A 16,995-nucleotide genomic window follows, 5' to 3' on the forward strand; every position below is an offset into this window, starting at 1 on the left:
CTTTAAGTCTCGGGAATCCAAGTGTGGTCTTACTCTTGCTGAAGCCCTCTCTGAAATCCAGTGTCCCAGCTCCCACATGGTCATCTAAAATTATCATTTAAAATTGAAGTGATCAAATGTGCTGAAAAGCGAGTGCCAGATTTATTATGTGTATCTGAATTTTGTGTGTGTTTCTCTATTTGACAGGGGATAGTGGGCAGTCCTTGAGCTGGGACACGCCATAGAATATTACTCCATGACAGTAAGATTACTTTTTTAAAAAAACAGAAGTCTATAAAATAAGCAGCCTTAGGAGGGAGATGCAATGTGCCGATCATGTGAGTCTTGGTTTAAGTGGGAATGATGGTGACCTAATGTCAAGCATTTCTTTTTGTGCATAATAGTGTTGTGATTTTTGGCTCATTTGATTTTCATTGACAGATAAAAGCTAGCAATCAATTGTCAAAGAAGCAAAAATAGTAAAAAAAAAAAAAAAATTTATAATCTCTAAATACAGAACCTGGAGGAGTCACTTTCTCTTAAAGGTTTATAGGCATTTGAATGCTTTTAACAGTGTGTGTCCTGTTGATTTAATGGAAATGGCACCACTTTGGAAATACAAGGAACTGGGTTCCAGTAAGCATGTAGCATATATAGTTTGTAATGAGAACCAAAGACTTATTGATTTAGAGTCAGTTCCTGGCTCATGCTATGTCCTCTTTGCTCTGATATAAAGCTCCCCTAGAGGCCGCAGGAGCTAAGGATTCCCATAGTATGAGGAGTCCTCAGTTGTGCCATCCTCTTTGCTTGTCTGCTCATCCCACACTTGTTAACAATATTACTGTGGTGCCAAGAGCCTCAACCATGGATCAGGCACTAAGTTGGGTATAAACCCATTGTCGGACCCTTTCAGTTTTTTTCTTTGGGAGCTGTGTGGAAATATTGTTCTGAGCAATAGTCGTGACCAGGCTGGTCCAGACACGTTGTTGTGCATGCCCTTTCATCTCTCAGGAAGCAAGCAGACTCCTATTGTGGTGCCAGCCTTACCAAACAGCATGATAGCAAACTTAGCAACTTTGGGCCACACCGGGGAACATTCCCATGAGTGTGGAATGTGTCAGGGGTTCTGCTGAAGGACTATGATATTGCAGTTTTCAAGACTGCTCAGATTGAACTGGACTAGTGAGGTGGGGGAAGAATGGCGGAAGTCATAGTGTGGCCTCCCCTGGAGCACCTACCTCAGGCTGCAGCATGAGAAGTGTGCCTGTTTCCCCTTTCCATGGCCCACACAAAGGAACATCATTTCTTTGTGTCTGGTACAAAGCCCATCTCTGGGCATAATTTACTTCCATACACCAGTGTAATACTCCCCGCAAACCGTTTAGTGAAATTGACTTCCAGTAGCTCCAGTACAGAAACCCTTTTTCCTGTTCTTTCTCGAAAGACATCACCAGGAAGGCCCCAGAATCGAAGGCAGCCCTTATTTTCAATTTCCTTTACTCCTGTTCCAGGACTCCATGCTTTAGACTTCCCTGACTAAGACTGACTGTCATCTTCCCACTGTCCTTCACTCAAGGCTTCAGCTTCCTCATCCTGCATTGTTCCAATCCCACAGACCTCTTCCCTTGCTGGGAGTCCTGTCTGTGGTCATGGGATCTGTCTTCCTGCCCCTTGCTTCCAGAGTTGGTATCTTGTGACCAACCTGAATCTTGGTCTTTACCTTAGGTCCACTGCCCATGTCTCTTGCACATCAGGGGCCCTAGCTTTAGTCAGATTTTACCAACAGTTTTCCTTCAAGCTCCTCACCAGCAGCTCAGTTACCGTTCTGCTTCCAGCTCCGTCCCTCACCAAGTAACTCCTGGCGGCTCTTGTGTGCTGCTTCTCTCTCCTGTGTGGCTCAGACACCTGTGACCTTCCCCCTCTTTGTTTTCTCACATTGTGATTTAATAAGTCTCTGGCTAACTAGGTATTGTCCTTTCTCGCCCCTTCCACCAGACCCTCTTTTGAACACCAGTTAGGATCAGCTGACCAATCACAACTGTACTGGCCTGTTCTCCCAAGGGCCAGTGTCAGCCGTCAATCATAACTTGTCCACCTTAAAGAATAGAGGCACAGTCACCCCCACCACACAACCCTATGAATTCATGATTTTGCGGCACTTCACAGGAGGGGCCCAAATTATCTCTGAAACCAATGGCTCAGTGTGTTCAGTGCTTCCCAGGATGAAGCCCTTAATCGAGGCTGTGGGCCCTGGCTATGGTCTTTTTGGCTTACAAACAGTGGTACAACAAGAAGTCCTGTGGCATCTTATAGACTAACAGATACTTTGGAGCATAAGCTTTTGTGGGCAAAGACCTGCTTTGTCAGATGCCTGAGTGTCTTGTTCTTCTTGAAGATACAGACTAACACGGCTACCTGTCCGAAACACTGTTGTTTATTAAGTCGGGTAAGACAGGGCCCTAGAAATCCGTCTTGTCTTTAATGCTGGAGGGTATTTATTATTGTTTATTGTTTTTATTATCTTAGTGCTGACTCTTGAATTCAGCAGTTATTTCATTGCATTTATAAGTATAGTCATTCATTACTTTTTGGCTACTGAATGAAATTCAGACCATGAAGAACCAACAAGTAAAGAGATATTAATTGGCTGAGTAGTTCATGTGTTTTCCAGGAGTCCTTAGCTGTATTATGGTTTTGACTGTAGTATTTTGCACTCTGATGGAATACTTATATATGAAATTAATAATGGTCATATTTCATTAAGTCCAAAATAAATTGTTATATTTAAAAAAAGAAAACCTTCCTAAAGGTTGGAAATTCTAAAACTGAAACGTAAGAAGGTGATTACTTCAGAACAAAGTAATTGCAGTGTTTTCTTGAAGTAGCCTGAGCATTTGGCAGCATTTCATACTTTAATGCTCAGAAGTAGTAAACCAGAAGCCGATAATGTACCCTCTCTTGTTAAAAGGCCTTGTTTAACATGGAAAGGGAAAAAAATCAACTATTTTTTGTTAAAAATAGTAACTCAGATATTCTCAAAATTCTGTTTGAATATTTCTGAAGCAGCATATCACTGAACTTCAGTTAATAAATTATTAATATTTTCTTGAGCCCACAACAGTGAAATCTACCAGATCAAACTACAGGTTGAATCTCTCTTATCTGGCACCTCAGGAACTGATAGGTGCCAGATGAGAGAATATGCTGGAACACTGGAAGTCAATATTGTCTAGCACATTGCCAACACTTCCACTGTTTGCGGGGCTCTCAAAAGACATTTAGAGGTAAATTACAGCTAAATAACACAGAACACCGTGAGCCAGGACAGTTGTCTGTAAACCAACTTTATGGAACCATGGGAAGCTTGGCCACACCCAAGGTAAATTGCTATCCAACTAATTTAAATCATACCGGATTATGAACATTGCTGGATGAAATTAGAGAGGTTCAACCTGAAACAAGTAACGTGAGGATAGACTTATCTATGGAATCAGTTAATTGGATTTGAGGCTTTTCCTGTTCCTATGGGTGTTTGTTTGACTGGAGCTAGTTACAGAGACTGTCTGACTATGTGGTTGTTTGTTTAAAAAGTGTAAATTAGGATTGCTTTCTTCTAAGTGGGCCTTGAGTGGTTGATTGAAGGAAAAGCTTTGATCTAGGCTAGCTGCTTCAAACCAACAGCCTTATTAAAAGGAAAAAAAAGCAGCCAGTTGCAACCCAAATGAGTGGAGAACACATAGGAAAAAGAGGGAGTTCACCTGAAGGGGGTTTCCCACAGAGGGTTTTTTTTTTATTTGGATTTTTCCTGGGGGGTGGGGTGGGAAGGTTTGCCTTTTGGGCTTCTGTGATCAATAAATAGAACATTTGAAGAGGATCTTAGAAGGAAGACAAAATTGATAGTGAGCAATCAACTATTCTGACCTGCAAAAGATGTGACCTGTTTGTCGGAGAGAGTAAAAGTGATATTGTCTGTATGATATGCAAGTTCGTCTTCATATTGGAAGATAGAGTTAAAGAATGAAACATCCAACTTTCAACCCAGCATTGCATCAGAGAAAATGAAGACCTTATGGAAAGAGAACCTTTTAACTGGAAGGCATGGGAGGCATTGCCCTAGGGGTGAGGGTTCCATGACCACCATTCCCAAGGGGAGGAGGAAGGTGGTGGTGCTTGGGGATTCTCTTGTAAGGGGGATGGAGTTGTCTAATGCCCTCCAGACAGAGAAAGTCGAAATGTGTGGTGCTTGCCTGGAGATTGAATTCCGGATGTGATGGAGTGTCTATCAAGACTGATCACGCTATCAAACTGCTATCCTTTCTTGCTTCTCCACATGGACGCCAATGATATTGCCAGCAGTGACCTTGCATGGGTGGCTGCAGACTGTGTGGCTCTGGGAAAAAGGATAAAAGAATTTGAGGTGCAAGTTGTCTTCTTGTCCAGGTAGTGACCATGGAATTGTAGAGGTAAATGAGGGGTTGCACAGAGGGTGTCAGAGAGAGAGCTTTGGATACTTCAACCATGGGATGTTGCTCCAAGAAGAGGAAGTGCAAGGAAGAGATGGAATCCACATAATGAAGACAGGGACCTTTGCAATAGGGAAGGCTTTAAACTAGGTTTGCTATGTGGTGGTGACTTAAGCCCTGCAGCAAGTGTGTAAGTAGTATATCAGGAGGAAACACAAGGGGAAGGGTGGAACAAGAGAAGTCACCTGATTTGTACTAAGAAAGTAAGGCAATTGGCTAATCATGTTAGGTGCCTGTACACAAAGGCGTGAAGCCTGGGAAACAAAATGGGAGTATTGGAGGTATTGTCACAATCAAGGAACTATCATGTAATTGGCAAAATGGACTTGAGTAACTCATGTGACTGGAGCATTGTCATGGATGGATATAAACTGTTTAGGAAGGACATATGTGGGAGAAAATGGTTGTATCTATGCATTGTATGTAAGAGAGCAGTAGGATCATTCAGTGATCCAGTATAAAACTGGAGAAAAGCCTGCTGAGAGACTTTGGGTTCAGATTAGATGTGAGAGCAGCAAGGGAGGTGTCATAGTTGCCTTGGCTATAGACCAGGAGCATGAGGTGTGGAGGAGGCTTTTTTGGACATTTAACCAAGTTAGGGAAAGAGGGAGGTAGACTGGAGGGTAGGGTAGATCACAGGCCCTGGTTCTCATGGGGAACTTTAATCTGCTGGGAGAACAATACAGAAGTACACGGACAATCCAAAAAGTTATTGGAGAGTGTTGAGGACAATTTCCTGTTGCAAGTGCTGGAGGAACCAACTTGGTTTCATTCTCCTCTTGACCTGCTGCTCATACAGAAGAATTGATAGAGGAAGTAGAAGAAGGTGGCAATCTGCGCAGCAGTGACCATATGGTGGTCAAGTTGAGGATTCTGACAAAAGGAAGAAAGTAGAACAATGGAGTATGGACCCTGGACTTCAGAAAAGAAGACTTTGACTTTCTTGAGGAACTGATGGGCATGATCCCTGGGAGGCTAATGTGAATTGAACTGGAGTCTAGGAGAGTAGGACCTCAAGGAATCTTTCTCAAAATACTTGGAGGAGAGTAAGGTGATAAAGAACAGTCAGCATGTATTCATGAAGGGCAAGTTATGCCTAACCAACCTAATTGCCTTGTATGATGAGATAATTAGCCCTGTGGATATTGAGAATGCAGTAAACATGATATACCTTGATTTTAGCAAATTTTGGAATGTGGTTTTTCCACAGTATTTTTTGCCACCATGTTGAAGAAGTTTGAACTAGATGAATAGACTGTACGGTGAATGGGAAGCTGGCTAGATCAGGGGTCTGCAACCTGTGACTCCAGAGCCACACACAGCTTTTTAAGGACTTCTTTGTGGCTCCAGACACTATAATTGCAAACTGAAGAAAACACTCCTGATTATTTTCAATAAACAGTGAACGCATTTAAAGGTCTAAAGAACCCAAGCTCTGCTGCAGTTTGGGGACCGACTGGCTAAACAGCAGTTCTGCAGAAAAGAACCTTGGAATTAGAGTGGATGAGAAATTGGTCATGAGGCAACACTGTACCCCTGTTCATCATCATCATCAATAACCGTGGGCTCAGCGCCCGTTGGTGTCTGATGCCTCTCTCACTATTTCCGTCCAGTACCCCTGTTGCCAAGAAGGAATATTGGCCTGCATTAATAGAAGCATTACCAGCAGATCAAGGAAGGTGATTATTCCTCTCTCTTTGGCACTGGTGAAGCCACATTTGAAGTAGTGTGTCCAGTTTTGGGTCCCCCATTATGGGAAGGATGTGGGCAAATGGGATGTGCATTTACTCTCTCAAATTTTGAGGTGTTAAAGGCGCTTGGAAGTAGTGCGGGGACTTCAAAGAGCCTGCAGCTACACAGCATGCTCTATGTATATATGCTGTAATCTCCCATCACCCTGATTACCATGCCCCCTTCAAAGTTGGGGGCAGGTGTAGACCCAGCCTGGGGGTATTTAGAACTCAGGGCAGTGCTGATCCATTTTGCATGTTGGATCTCCCCGTCCTGAGGTTGTGGCACATGATGAATTAGAGAAGATCCATATCCACAATCATTAGACCCAAGGGATGGTGCTTGGTCCTGCCAAGAGGGCAAGTGAGTGGATTTGATGACCTCCTGAGGTCCCTTCCAGTTCTAGGAGTTATGTATCTCCAAATAAAAGGGGGAGGGATGGCTCCGTGGTTTGAGCATAGTCCTGCTAAACCCAGCGTTGTGAGTTCCATCCTTGAGGAAGCCATTGGGGCAAAATAGATGTCAGGGTCTGCTGGCTTCTCCACTGATTTGCCATTGGACCTTAGGTAAGTCACAGGTGGTCCATCTATAAAATTAAGGCAGTACTTACCCACCTTTGGAAAGCACCTGAGATCTACAGATAAAACCATCCATGCATGTGTTAAGTCTGATCATTGTTAAGGGGTATTTCAGCATTTTTGGTTGGCATATCCTTCTTGATGCTGGTTTGGTTTATAGTTTTAACTTGAGAAAATTCTCGGAAGGAATGATCTTATATTGCAAAGTACAAGGAGACCTTGTTATAATTTGTTCCTAACTGTTCTGTGATTGGTTATGGGTTAGAGTTATGTTTTTATGATTGATTTCCTGTAAATCCTACCACTTATTAAAGTTGTGACCTGCTCTCAGAAATGAGGTGTGGGCAAAATGAAACTGTACAGTTGGAGTGGTGGATGGGTTTGCAAGGAGAAACACTGCTTAGCAAATCCCTTAAGTCCATCCAGTGATTAGAATATAAAGCTAGGACAACTCGTCATAAATATGAACATAGTATACTACTGACATTTTAGTTGCTTTTTGTTAGTAGAAAATAGTAAAAAGGATTTACAAGTCCATATGTAGGTCTTAATAGCTGCACATCTTAGCAAACAGACTTCAAGTATTATAGTTAATAAAATAATATTATTATTTTAATAAAAATTGCAGAACCTGTTAAATATTTTCTGAGACACATTTAACGGTTTTCAGTCTAGTTACATGATGTGATAGTTCCCTGGTGCAAGATAATTCCTAAAACAGTTTCTTAATTTTCCTAGGGGAAGAAATTGTGATTGCTATACCTCATGGGAGCCGCAGTGTGAGACTTACACTGAAAGGACCAGCACACCTTGGTATGACCAGCTTTATATATTATTAATAGAATAAAACCAGACCTTTTTATCTAAGTACATCCAAACTTCAAATGTTTTGGCAAGATCAAGGCCTTGATTCCTCTTCCCATTTTTTTTAATTTTCAACCCAAACTGCTTGTACAGAACATTAATTGTATGTTGAATTTGGTATGTTTTCAAAAAGGCCTGTTTAAAAAAAAATTCAATGGTATGAATATATGTGTAGTTGTGGTTTCTTTATAATGCTGAACTGTACAAAAATTCTTGTAAAGAGTATTTAAAATAAAATACATTGTTCATGGGACCTGGAAATACTTCCATCAGAATTATGTTCAGTGGATGACTGAGTGGGCTTTATTTAGATCAGTGACACTTCTATACACCAGAGAGAGGAGGGATGCACGACTTATGAATCTTTGAGATATGGACGGAGAAAGACCACTGTTCTTGCAGCCACAGCCACAGCCACCAGCTCAAATCCAGAAAAATCCGATAATGCCCCAAAATGGGTTCCTGGGTCTATGTGAAATGAGTAGCGGTTTGGATATCTGATCAGCACTTCCCAACAAAGATTCTGTTTTTGGAGTTGAAGGCAGGATGGAGGAGCATTGGAAGCCAGAAGAAACTGTAACTGTCCCTTTCACCATAGGCCTTGACAGGTTCCCCAAACAGCTGATGCAGATGGGTGGTACTTCCTCTCCAGGTATTAGATGGGTGAAATTTTTGTGTATTTTTCCCACTTTTCATCAAGAGTTTGGTGCCTTTGGGAAGTATTTATTTCCAAATGTTTTCCAGCTGGTTTTTGGTTACATTTGTGGTTATTACTTAGAGTTCATTTTTTACCAACAAGCAGTTTTTCCATATAGAAGTTGTCATTTAAATGGGAAATCTGAACATCCTCAGAGACAACTTTTTAACTCAATAGTTCAAACAATATTTTATTAGTGAAATTAAAATATTTTAGGGGGCTGTTAGTCTGAATCATAATAATAAAAAGGACTTTTATTGCTGTGACAAGTGTAGATGCTAAGAATGAAACATTTTGTCTCCATTTATCAATGTGTTTGTTCTAAGACAATGTCATTGGTGTTTTTTTTAAAGAACATTAAATGTCATTAGCTTGAATTGCCGTAGCCAGAACTGCATATCTATAGTTGATTATCAAATCTAGTATAGACCAAGCCCCAGAGAAGCATAGCTGTCACGGTGATTCATAGACTAAAATTTGGTCTTTCATGTCGTAAGTAGATAATTATGAGGAAAACAGTGTTCCAGAAAATGAATTTTCTGACAAAATCCAAGTATGTTGGAAAGGATCTACTTTTTTGTTCATTTTGTGGACAGTGTAAGATGTATGACTATTTATTGAGCAGTCAGGAGAGGGCTCCATTATACTAGTCTTTCTGCTAACACATAAGAAACCTTAGTCCCTGTCCCCAGGAGTTTACAGTTTTCATGGTGTCACTTTTTAGTGCAGGCATCAGCAACCTGCAGCTCCAGCACCACATGCGACTCTTTAAGAAGCCACTTGCGGCTTCGAGAACTGCTGCCGCTGACTCCTCTTGCAGCTCTGGAGGCTGCTGCTACTTAAACAAAAAACACTAAATTCAGTTGCCTGCCATTAAACCAAACTGAATTTAGTTTTTTTGTTTAAGTAGAGACAGCCTCTGGAGCCGCTGAGCAGTCAGCCACAGCAGGGAGCCCCAGAGAAGAAAGCTGCAGCAGGGCAGAGAGCCCTGCAAGGGAAAGCTGGCAGGGCAGGGAGCCTCCCACATTGCATTTGGGGGAAGTGCTAAGCCCACCGGAGAGTTGGGGAAGGCAGGTTAATCCTGGGGATGGGGAGGTGGGCAGGTTTGGGGCTGAGAGGCTTTAAGGCTGGGAGTAGGGGGTGAGTGTGCAGGATGGGGGGATAAATCTTAGCAATGGGGCTGAGGTGGGCAGAGCCTGGAGGTGGGGGTAACAACTTTTTGACTGGTACAAATCATTGGGTGTGCATTGTTCTTAAAATATGGGTGACAAAAAGTACAGTTTGATGTTATTTATTAAGGGCTGTCTCATATTAACATGCATTGTGGCTCTTGAAGTATAGATTTTGCAACTGGATTTGAAAAAAAAATAGGTCTTGTTGCTGTTTTGGTTGCTGACCCCCTATTTTAGTGACTGAAGTTTGTGAATGATGAAACAGATGACATCATTGCCACTTTGTACCTAACTGGTTTATGAAACTATGTTTTTGTTTTGTTTTAAATTTGTGGTTTTTCTAATAGTTGTTTAAAGAACTTTAGAAACAAAAGAAAGAGAATCCTCTGTAAATAAGCCTCCTGCAGAAAAAACAGGAAAACCAGAAGCTAATATTTTCACAAGTGGCTAATGCTAGATAACTGAGTTCATGAACTTTAGGAGCATGAGTTTAGTTAGAAGAAGCTGAAAGATGGTGCATCTGTTCCTCCTTATGCAGATTTAGTTAATCCTACATGCATTAATTGAGCTATTAAGCATTTAATCATACATACAAATACTTGTTTTTGTTCTTGGCCAGTATTAAAAGAAATAATATGCAGTTATTTTGCTTATAAGAAGCACACAGGATCTTTATAGAGGGACAAGGCAAGAACAATGTGCTTATTGATAATGCAGTACTATTATATTATGTGAATATAATATACATAGTTTACTGAGAGGCACACACGCCCACCCACACACTCACTCACTCTCTCTGTCTTGTGGTTGCTTATACTTACCAAAGGTTGCTCATTCTAATCTATTGGCCAGATCAGTTAGAGGTGAGTCTGCAGCCAGCTTCTGTTGATCCGGATCAATGCTCTGATGTTGACAAGATGAGAAAGAGGAACCCAACCCGTTGGTGGTGCACACATCTCTTATAGCTTTGAGTCCACAGTCCTGGTTCTGTCCCACTGCCCCAGGCACAAAGAATCACCAGTCAATGGCAGATGGGTTTGATCCTTTCCTATGGCCCCAGGTTTCTGTGTGACTCATCACCTACAGATGAGACTTAATCTTCCTCTCCAGCTGGGGCACCGGTGTACAGTTCAGTTTTCATTGTTCTTCAGCTTCCAAGTCTTTGTCGTCCGGGCAGGTGGGCTCCAGAGGGTAACTCTCTAAGCATCCACATTCATATCTGCAGGTTGATGTCACACACACCCACACAGAGACAGCACAAGGTTTACAGGCTAATCCAGAAGAGCATATCCCTCAAAATGGAGTGTTAGGTACAATATGGAGTTAGATACAAAGCGGTACAAAGCTCATATTACAATATACGGGATAATACAGGGAAATACAATGATATATGGTAATGCAAAGATTCCATTAAAATATGCCTCTTTATTAAGGGTTGCAACACAGTGCATAACTAGAAAAGATCAGCTGCTTTTATTCCAGGGGCCTATTTTCCCCTGTGTGAGAATAATCTATGTATGGGAGAGGAAACTTGAGGAAGGTTCTTACATTGGGCAAGGGATTTCCTCGCATTTAATTCACATATTTCACCCCACCCCCATATCTATGCCTAAGATGGGAGATCCGCACAGGGCTTACTCATTAATGTCCCAAGCCCCTGTCGTGCTGTTGGGAACAACTGGCTCCTATGCTGCTGAGCCCAAGGGGCGGTAGCTTTCCTCCAAAACTGTAGAGATCCATTTTTCTGAGATACCTCAGCCATAGCTAGCCCCACAAATTCCCCTCTGAAAAGAGTGGTTCTACACTGCGAAGGGGAAAACCGCATAAGATAACACAGCCCGAGGTCCTCAGCATAACTGTTAAGCCCTTTAAGGCACCAGAACAGATTGAACTGTGGGAAGTTCTGTGGCACCTTATAAACTAACAGACTTATTGGAGCATAAGCTTTTGTGGCCAAAGACCCACTGTGTCAGATGCATCTGATGAAGTGGGTTTTTACCCACTAAAGCTTATGCTCCAATAAATCTGTTAGACTACAAGGTACCACAGGACTTGTCATTGTTCTGGCAGATACAGACTAACACAGCTACCCCTCTGATACAGAACAGATTAACTCATCCCTAATTTTAGGTTGTATAAACGTGGTCTGCTTTCTTCTGGGTGTTATCAAAAGAGAAACCCATAGGAGTCCCTCCAGGTCTTCTACGCCCTCTGCTCTGAAGTTGGAACTCTCTAGCAAGTACATGTGCAGGCATGCCAGCCACTGAAAAGCTTCCATTGGTCAGGGTTGGGGAGCAAGCTCTGGAGTGGGGGTCTGCAACCTGCAGCTCCAGAGCCACATGTGGCTTCTTAAGGACTTGTTTGTGGCTCCCAATGCTATAATTGGAAAGGAAAAGAAAAAACCCTCATGAGTTTCTTTTGATAAATGGTAAACGTAAAAAAGCCCAACAATGAACAACTCCTATCTAAATGTTAAACTATATGTGATCTCGAAACATTGGATAACTTCTTGTTTAATATGTGCAGTGCATTGTGGGATATGATACTGCATCTGTGTTTTGATCATGTTACTTAATAAAGTCTTGACTTTGAAAAGGAAAAGGAAACCTGCAGCATTCCTGCTGTGATGGGCAGCACACATTTTAAGAAAGAAAACTGAAATTAAACATGCAGTAAAATTGGCATAATCAAAGTGGGTTCAGGAGCAAAAGTCAGGAAGTTAGTGGTACAAACACATATGTGTAAAGTATGAGAAAATAGAATATGTAAAATGTTTGTGAATGTCCTGCAGTAAACATGTGCTGCATTACTAATCATTGTGGCTATGTCTACAAGAGATTTTTTTTTCCAACAAAACTAGGCTTTTGTTGGAAAAACCAGCGGAGCATCTACAAGCAAAATGCACTTTGTCGACAGACTGCCAGCAAAACCTAGCACATCTGCCAGCAGCATTGTGCCTCTCCGCATTCAGGAGTAACACCTTTGTTGACGGTTTTCTGTTGACAAAAAAAGCCATGTAGACACTCTGGGGGCCCTTTGTTGACAGACAGGGCTTCAGGGCTTACAGTTGGCAGTTCTGTCAAGAGAGCAGTCAGGCAGTCTGGCTGTTTTCTGTCGACAGAGTGGATTGCTGTTTTGGTCTGCTTTTGTGTGTGTACATGATCTGTTGACAGAAGTTTTGCTGGAAGATATTTCTTCTGGCAATAACTTCTGTCAACAGATTGCTGTAGTGTAGGCATTGCCTTTGTGCACGCTGTTCTTTAAATAGGGGGTACAAAAAAGTGTGGTTTGATGCTATTTATTAAGTACTTCCTCGTATTCACATGCATTGCAGCTCTTGAATTATTGAGCTTTTTAACGAATTAAACATAGGTCTTCTTGCCATTTTGGTTGCCTACCCCTGCTCTGGAGGTAAGACTCCCACATCTGCTGGAGCACAGGATTTGGAGTTCTGAATTCTGGGGAAATATTTGGTGAACTCTTTTCCTATGTTTCCCTGTGGGCCAGCCTGTAAACTCTGCTTAGCTAGCAGCTAGTTACTGTACTGAAATCAGTGAGAACACTTGTTCAGTTTCCTGTTTCCTAGTAAGAATAAGTGGTTCACGATCCAGTTCTGTGTGGGTAATAACATTATATCCATACTCAAATCTCTCTAGATGTGAATGGTAAACGTATGGTTATTTTAAATATTTTTTCAGAGACATTTGCTGAAGCACCTAGGAAGATTATTTGTAGATATTTCCAGATGCCTAGATGGTAGCCTGCAGGAAAAAAAAATTCCTCCGTGACGTATCCCTGTATTTTCAGAAGTAATTGTATCATGTTACCTGTGAATGGGTCAATTTTGTTCTGCATGGGAAGCTTATGACAACAGGCAGTGGCTTAGGCCGAGTGGGAATATATTGCAGCAAAGGTTATCTACTGTGCTGTGGAACAGTTTGTCATCTTACTGAGTGACACGTTTCCTTGGAAAATCTGAGTAGCTGCTTCTAAATTCAGCATAGCTCTCCCCCTGAAATGGAGACTGTCTCTGCACAGATGGATTTTACAAATTCTTAAACACATTAAATTACTCCCTGGTGTACTTCTGTAGACTTTAATTATGCTTGCTGGCATTGCACCAAGGATGTATTTGACCGACTATATTTTCATATTGACAGTTTCTAGCCAGTTTTCTCAGTTTTTTTTTTATTTTTGTTTAATTAGTTTATTAAGAAAAGCTTAGAGATTGGAAATGTTAAGATACGGGTTTGGCTCAGCTCTCTGAATGGATTGAACTTCAAGTCTCACCCATCACTAATACACTGGTGTCTCTTTTTTCATACTCTCATAGAGCCAGCTTCTAACAGGTCCTAAACACCTGCAGTTCTCATTGACTAGACCTGAATCTGCCAGTGCTCAGCAATTTCCCTTAATGAATTTCTCTGTTTTTAACTACGTACTCAGTTCCTGAAAAATAGAAAAGTCACCACTGCCCATAAATAGTTTTTTTGTCTTTTTCATGGCAAAAATAAACCCCAAATTGTGCCAGGGTCTCTGAAGTCTGTGGTACAAAAGTCTTATATGAAATCATAGGAAAAATACTCAAAATAATTGAAGAGAGAAGACATGAGGGAGAAACTAAAATAAGAGTTAAGTGCTATAAAAATTTGTTCCTGTCTTTATGGTTATTTCTGACCTGATCATTTGTAACTACTTAGAAAATGGGGCATTTTAATTTCTGATTACTTTTTGATGGCTCTCAAAAATTGTTTTTGGCTTCAACCCATGACCATATTGAAATATCTTTTGGAGGAATTTCTTTTATTGAAATTTCTCTCAACGCATGTACAGAATCCTCTCACTTTTCTACCTATTAGAAGAGTAGAAGACATTCTTTACCAAGCATATGATACAGTTTTTTGCAGTTTTACACCTGAAGTTGTTCAAGGAAATAGCTGCTTCTTCTAAAATGACAACTGTATGTCTCCTTTTTCTGGTAAGGGATACAAGTAATTACTTTCTAAAAAGTTTTCAAAAATTGACAGAGACCACTTCAGCACTGCATCTGTGACATGAAAAAGCGTATCCAATAGCCATTTCCATTACTTTTATTTGTGACCTAGTGTAATTCTGTAATGTTAATAGTCCAAGAGCATCAGTGCCACAGAAATTAAATTGAAATTTACAACTAGACTGTAAGTCAACTCCTTGCTTAGTTTTAGAACTTTGGCTTCTTCAGGAAATTCCTCTGAGATAAGGTTGGTCACATGATCGGGATAAGCATGAGCAAAACAGTAACTTTAAATAATGAGTACAATAAGTACAGTAATGAAAAGTTTTATTGTATGATACAGTACAGAATTTATTGCACCAAATGGCAACACTTTTCTGCCTTGTGTCTAAAGAGCCATCAAAATTTCACAGCCTGTAAAATTGCCAGTACTTTAGACTAACTCTTTTACATCCAATTTAATATAACCCTGTGTTTTAAGACAGTTGTAGCATAATTTCAGCTTTCCTTTGCAGTCTTGGAGAGTCATTTAGCATCCTTGGATCTTATTTCAGTAATGGGATTAGGAATTAGGGGCCTGCTCCTGCTCCTTTCAAAGTAAATGGCTAAACTCAAACCACTTCAATGGGAGCAGAATTGTATCCTGTCCATATCTCTCATCATCAACATCCTGTTCGGGCCATCCAGCCAGACCCCATCCGCCCACAGCTCGCTCGACTTCCTGGAGAGATCCACAGGTTGGTGGCATGCATGCCAGCTGCCCCGGGGTCTGGGGAGGGGGTGCTGGGTTCCGCCCAGGGTGGCCACAGGCCGCCAGCCCCAGTGCCTGGGGACTCTGGACAGCTATGCTCCCTGGGCCTCAGGGGGCCAATGTGTGGCACTCAGCACCACGCGGCTGAGATGGCACCATGGGCCGGCTGGCAGTGGAGGAAGTAGGGGGTAGCCTGTGCCCACGGCACCCACTGAGGGAACCCTGGGGTGTGGGCATCGCAGTGCCCCCAAGACAGGTGGGTGGGACGGGGACAAGGGGGACAGTGTCTGGAACTAATGGCCCATTCCCCTCACCCCATCTGTCTCTACAGCTCCAGCAGCCAGACAAGCCTCCCCACCGAGGGCGATGGGGAGCAGCCCGGACCCCAGGCAGGGACTGCACGGGGCCAGTGTCAGGCCATCTGCCAGCGCCACCAGGGTGTGGAGAAGGCAGCGTGGGATGCTGCCCACACCACTGCCCTGCGGGACCTCACCAGTGTGCTGCGGGAGTGGCTCACCATGGAGTGGCAGGCCTGGGACTGGGTTGCAGAGAACCGGCACGCCCTGGCCCAGGTTGTGGTTGGCTGCCTGGCCCGGCCGCCACCCCCTTGAGACCTACTCCTGCCCCTGCCCCTCTTGCCTCCACCCCACCATCCCCCTTCACCCCATCACCTGGCCGCCCCACTGCTTCTCCCCCTCCAACATCCCCACTGCCCCGCCGCCTCTCCTCCCACTAACGCCCCCCCACCCCAGTCCCCCGTCAGGCTCCCCCCGTCTCAGTCCCTCCTCCAACCCCACTCCCTGCAGAAAACCACTGCCCACACTGCCCTGTTCCCAACCTCCCTGCCCCCGGCTGCCCTCATACAGTTGGCCTGTATGTTGCTGGCCAGGGCAGCCAGGTGGAGGCTTCGCCCCCTACTCCCCCTATGCTGACCCTGGCGAGGCCGCAGGGACCTTGCCCCAGTTGTGTCCCTATCTCCCCGTGCAGCCAGCCCCGGCCCAGCTCCGACAGGCCCCCCCAGATTTGGGAGAGAAGGGGCGGGTGCGAACGATAGGGATCCAGGCCATCAACCCCCCTCGAGGGTTAAAGTCCTGCCGCTTCAACCCCAGACACCTGGGGCTTGCAGGGTGCCTGCTCAGGGCCACTATGCCCCTGTATGTAGTTCCCCCCACCCCCTTGTTAGCTGTTTCCCCTTCCCCCTGTAGATAGTTCCCCCCGTCCCCCATTAGCTGTTCCCCCTCCCGCCTGTACATAGTTCCCCACAGCTCCCCATTAGCTGTTCCCCCTCCCGCCTGTACATAGTTCCTTTGATCATGCAGAGGCAGTTAGTTACGTTCCAGTAAACTATTTATTGTTGTGTTTAACCCTGTGTCCCCTGTGCATCTGTGGGGATAGGGGTGGTGGGGTGTGTGTATGTGTGCAGGGTGGGGGAGTCACTGTGGCCCCCACTCAAAGGCCTGGCACAGGGCCTCCTGTACCTGTACTGCGTCCTGGTAGGCCTGGCGGCACAGGGTGGGAGGGGGCTGTTTGTACCTGCACCCCGCCTCGGCGTCCCATCCCTGCACAGCTTTTGCTTTGCTTCCATGAGGGTGTGCAAGGTGCAGCAGTCCCCAGCCACTGCCAGGATGCTGTGGAGGCCCGCCTCCAGCCTGGTGTGGAGGCATCCAAAGTGCCCCTTCAAGTGGCCGAATGCCTGCTCAAATGTAT

The 16,995-nt window shown here is 43.6% G+C and overlaps 1 protein-coding gene across 13 annotated transcripts in view; it reads left to right on the forward strand.

The window, feature by feature from the left end:
• The window catches only part of ADAMTSL3 (ADAMTS like 3), a 340,842-nt gene that overhangs the window by 200,830 nt on the left and 123,017 nt on the right, over positions 1–16,995 (forward strand). For all 13 annotated transcript variants that reach the window (XR_012647201.1, XM_075007111.1, XM_075007108.1 and 10 more), the window contains exon 8: positions 7,550–7,624. Coding sequence is in view for 12 of the 13 variants with exons in the window: in XM_075007111.1 (XP_074863212.1) it covers positions 7,550–7,624 (75 nt within the window). In the remaining variant the exon portion in view is untranslated. The remainder of the gene's footprint in view (positions 1–7,549; positions 7,625–16,995) is intronic.

Source organism: Carettochelys insculpta, chromosome 12, assembly GCF_033958435.1.
Source record: "Carettochelys insculpta isolate YL-2023 chromosome 12, ASM3395843v1, whole genome shotgun sequence".
Taxonomy (NCBI): domain Eukaryota; kingdom Metazoa; phylum Chordata; order Testudines; family Carettochelyidae; genus Carettochelys; species Carettochelys insculpta.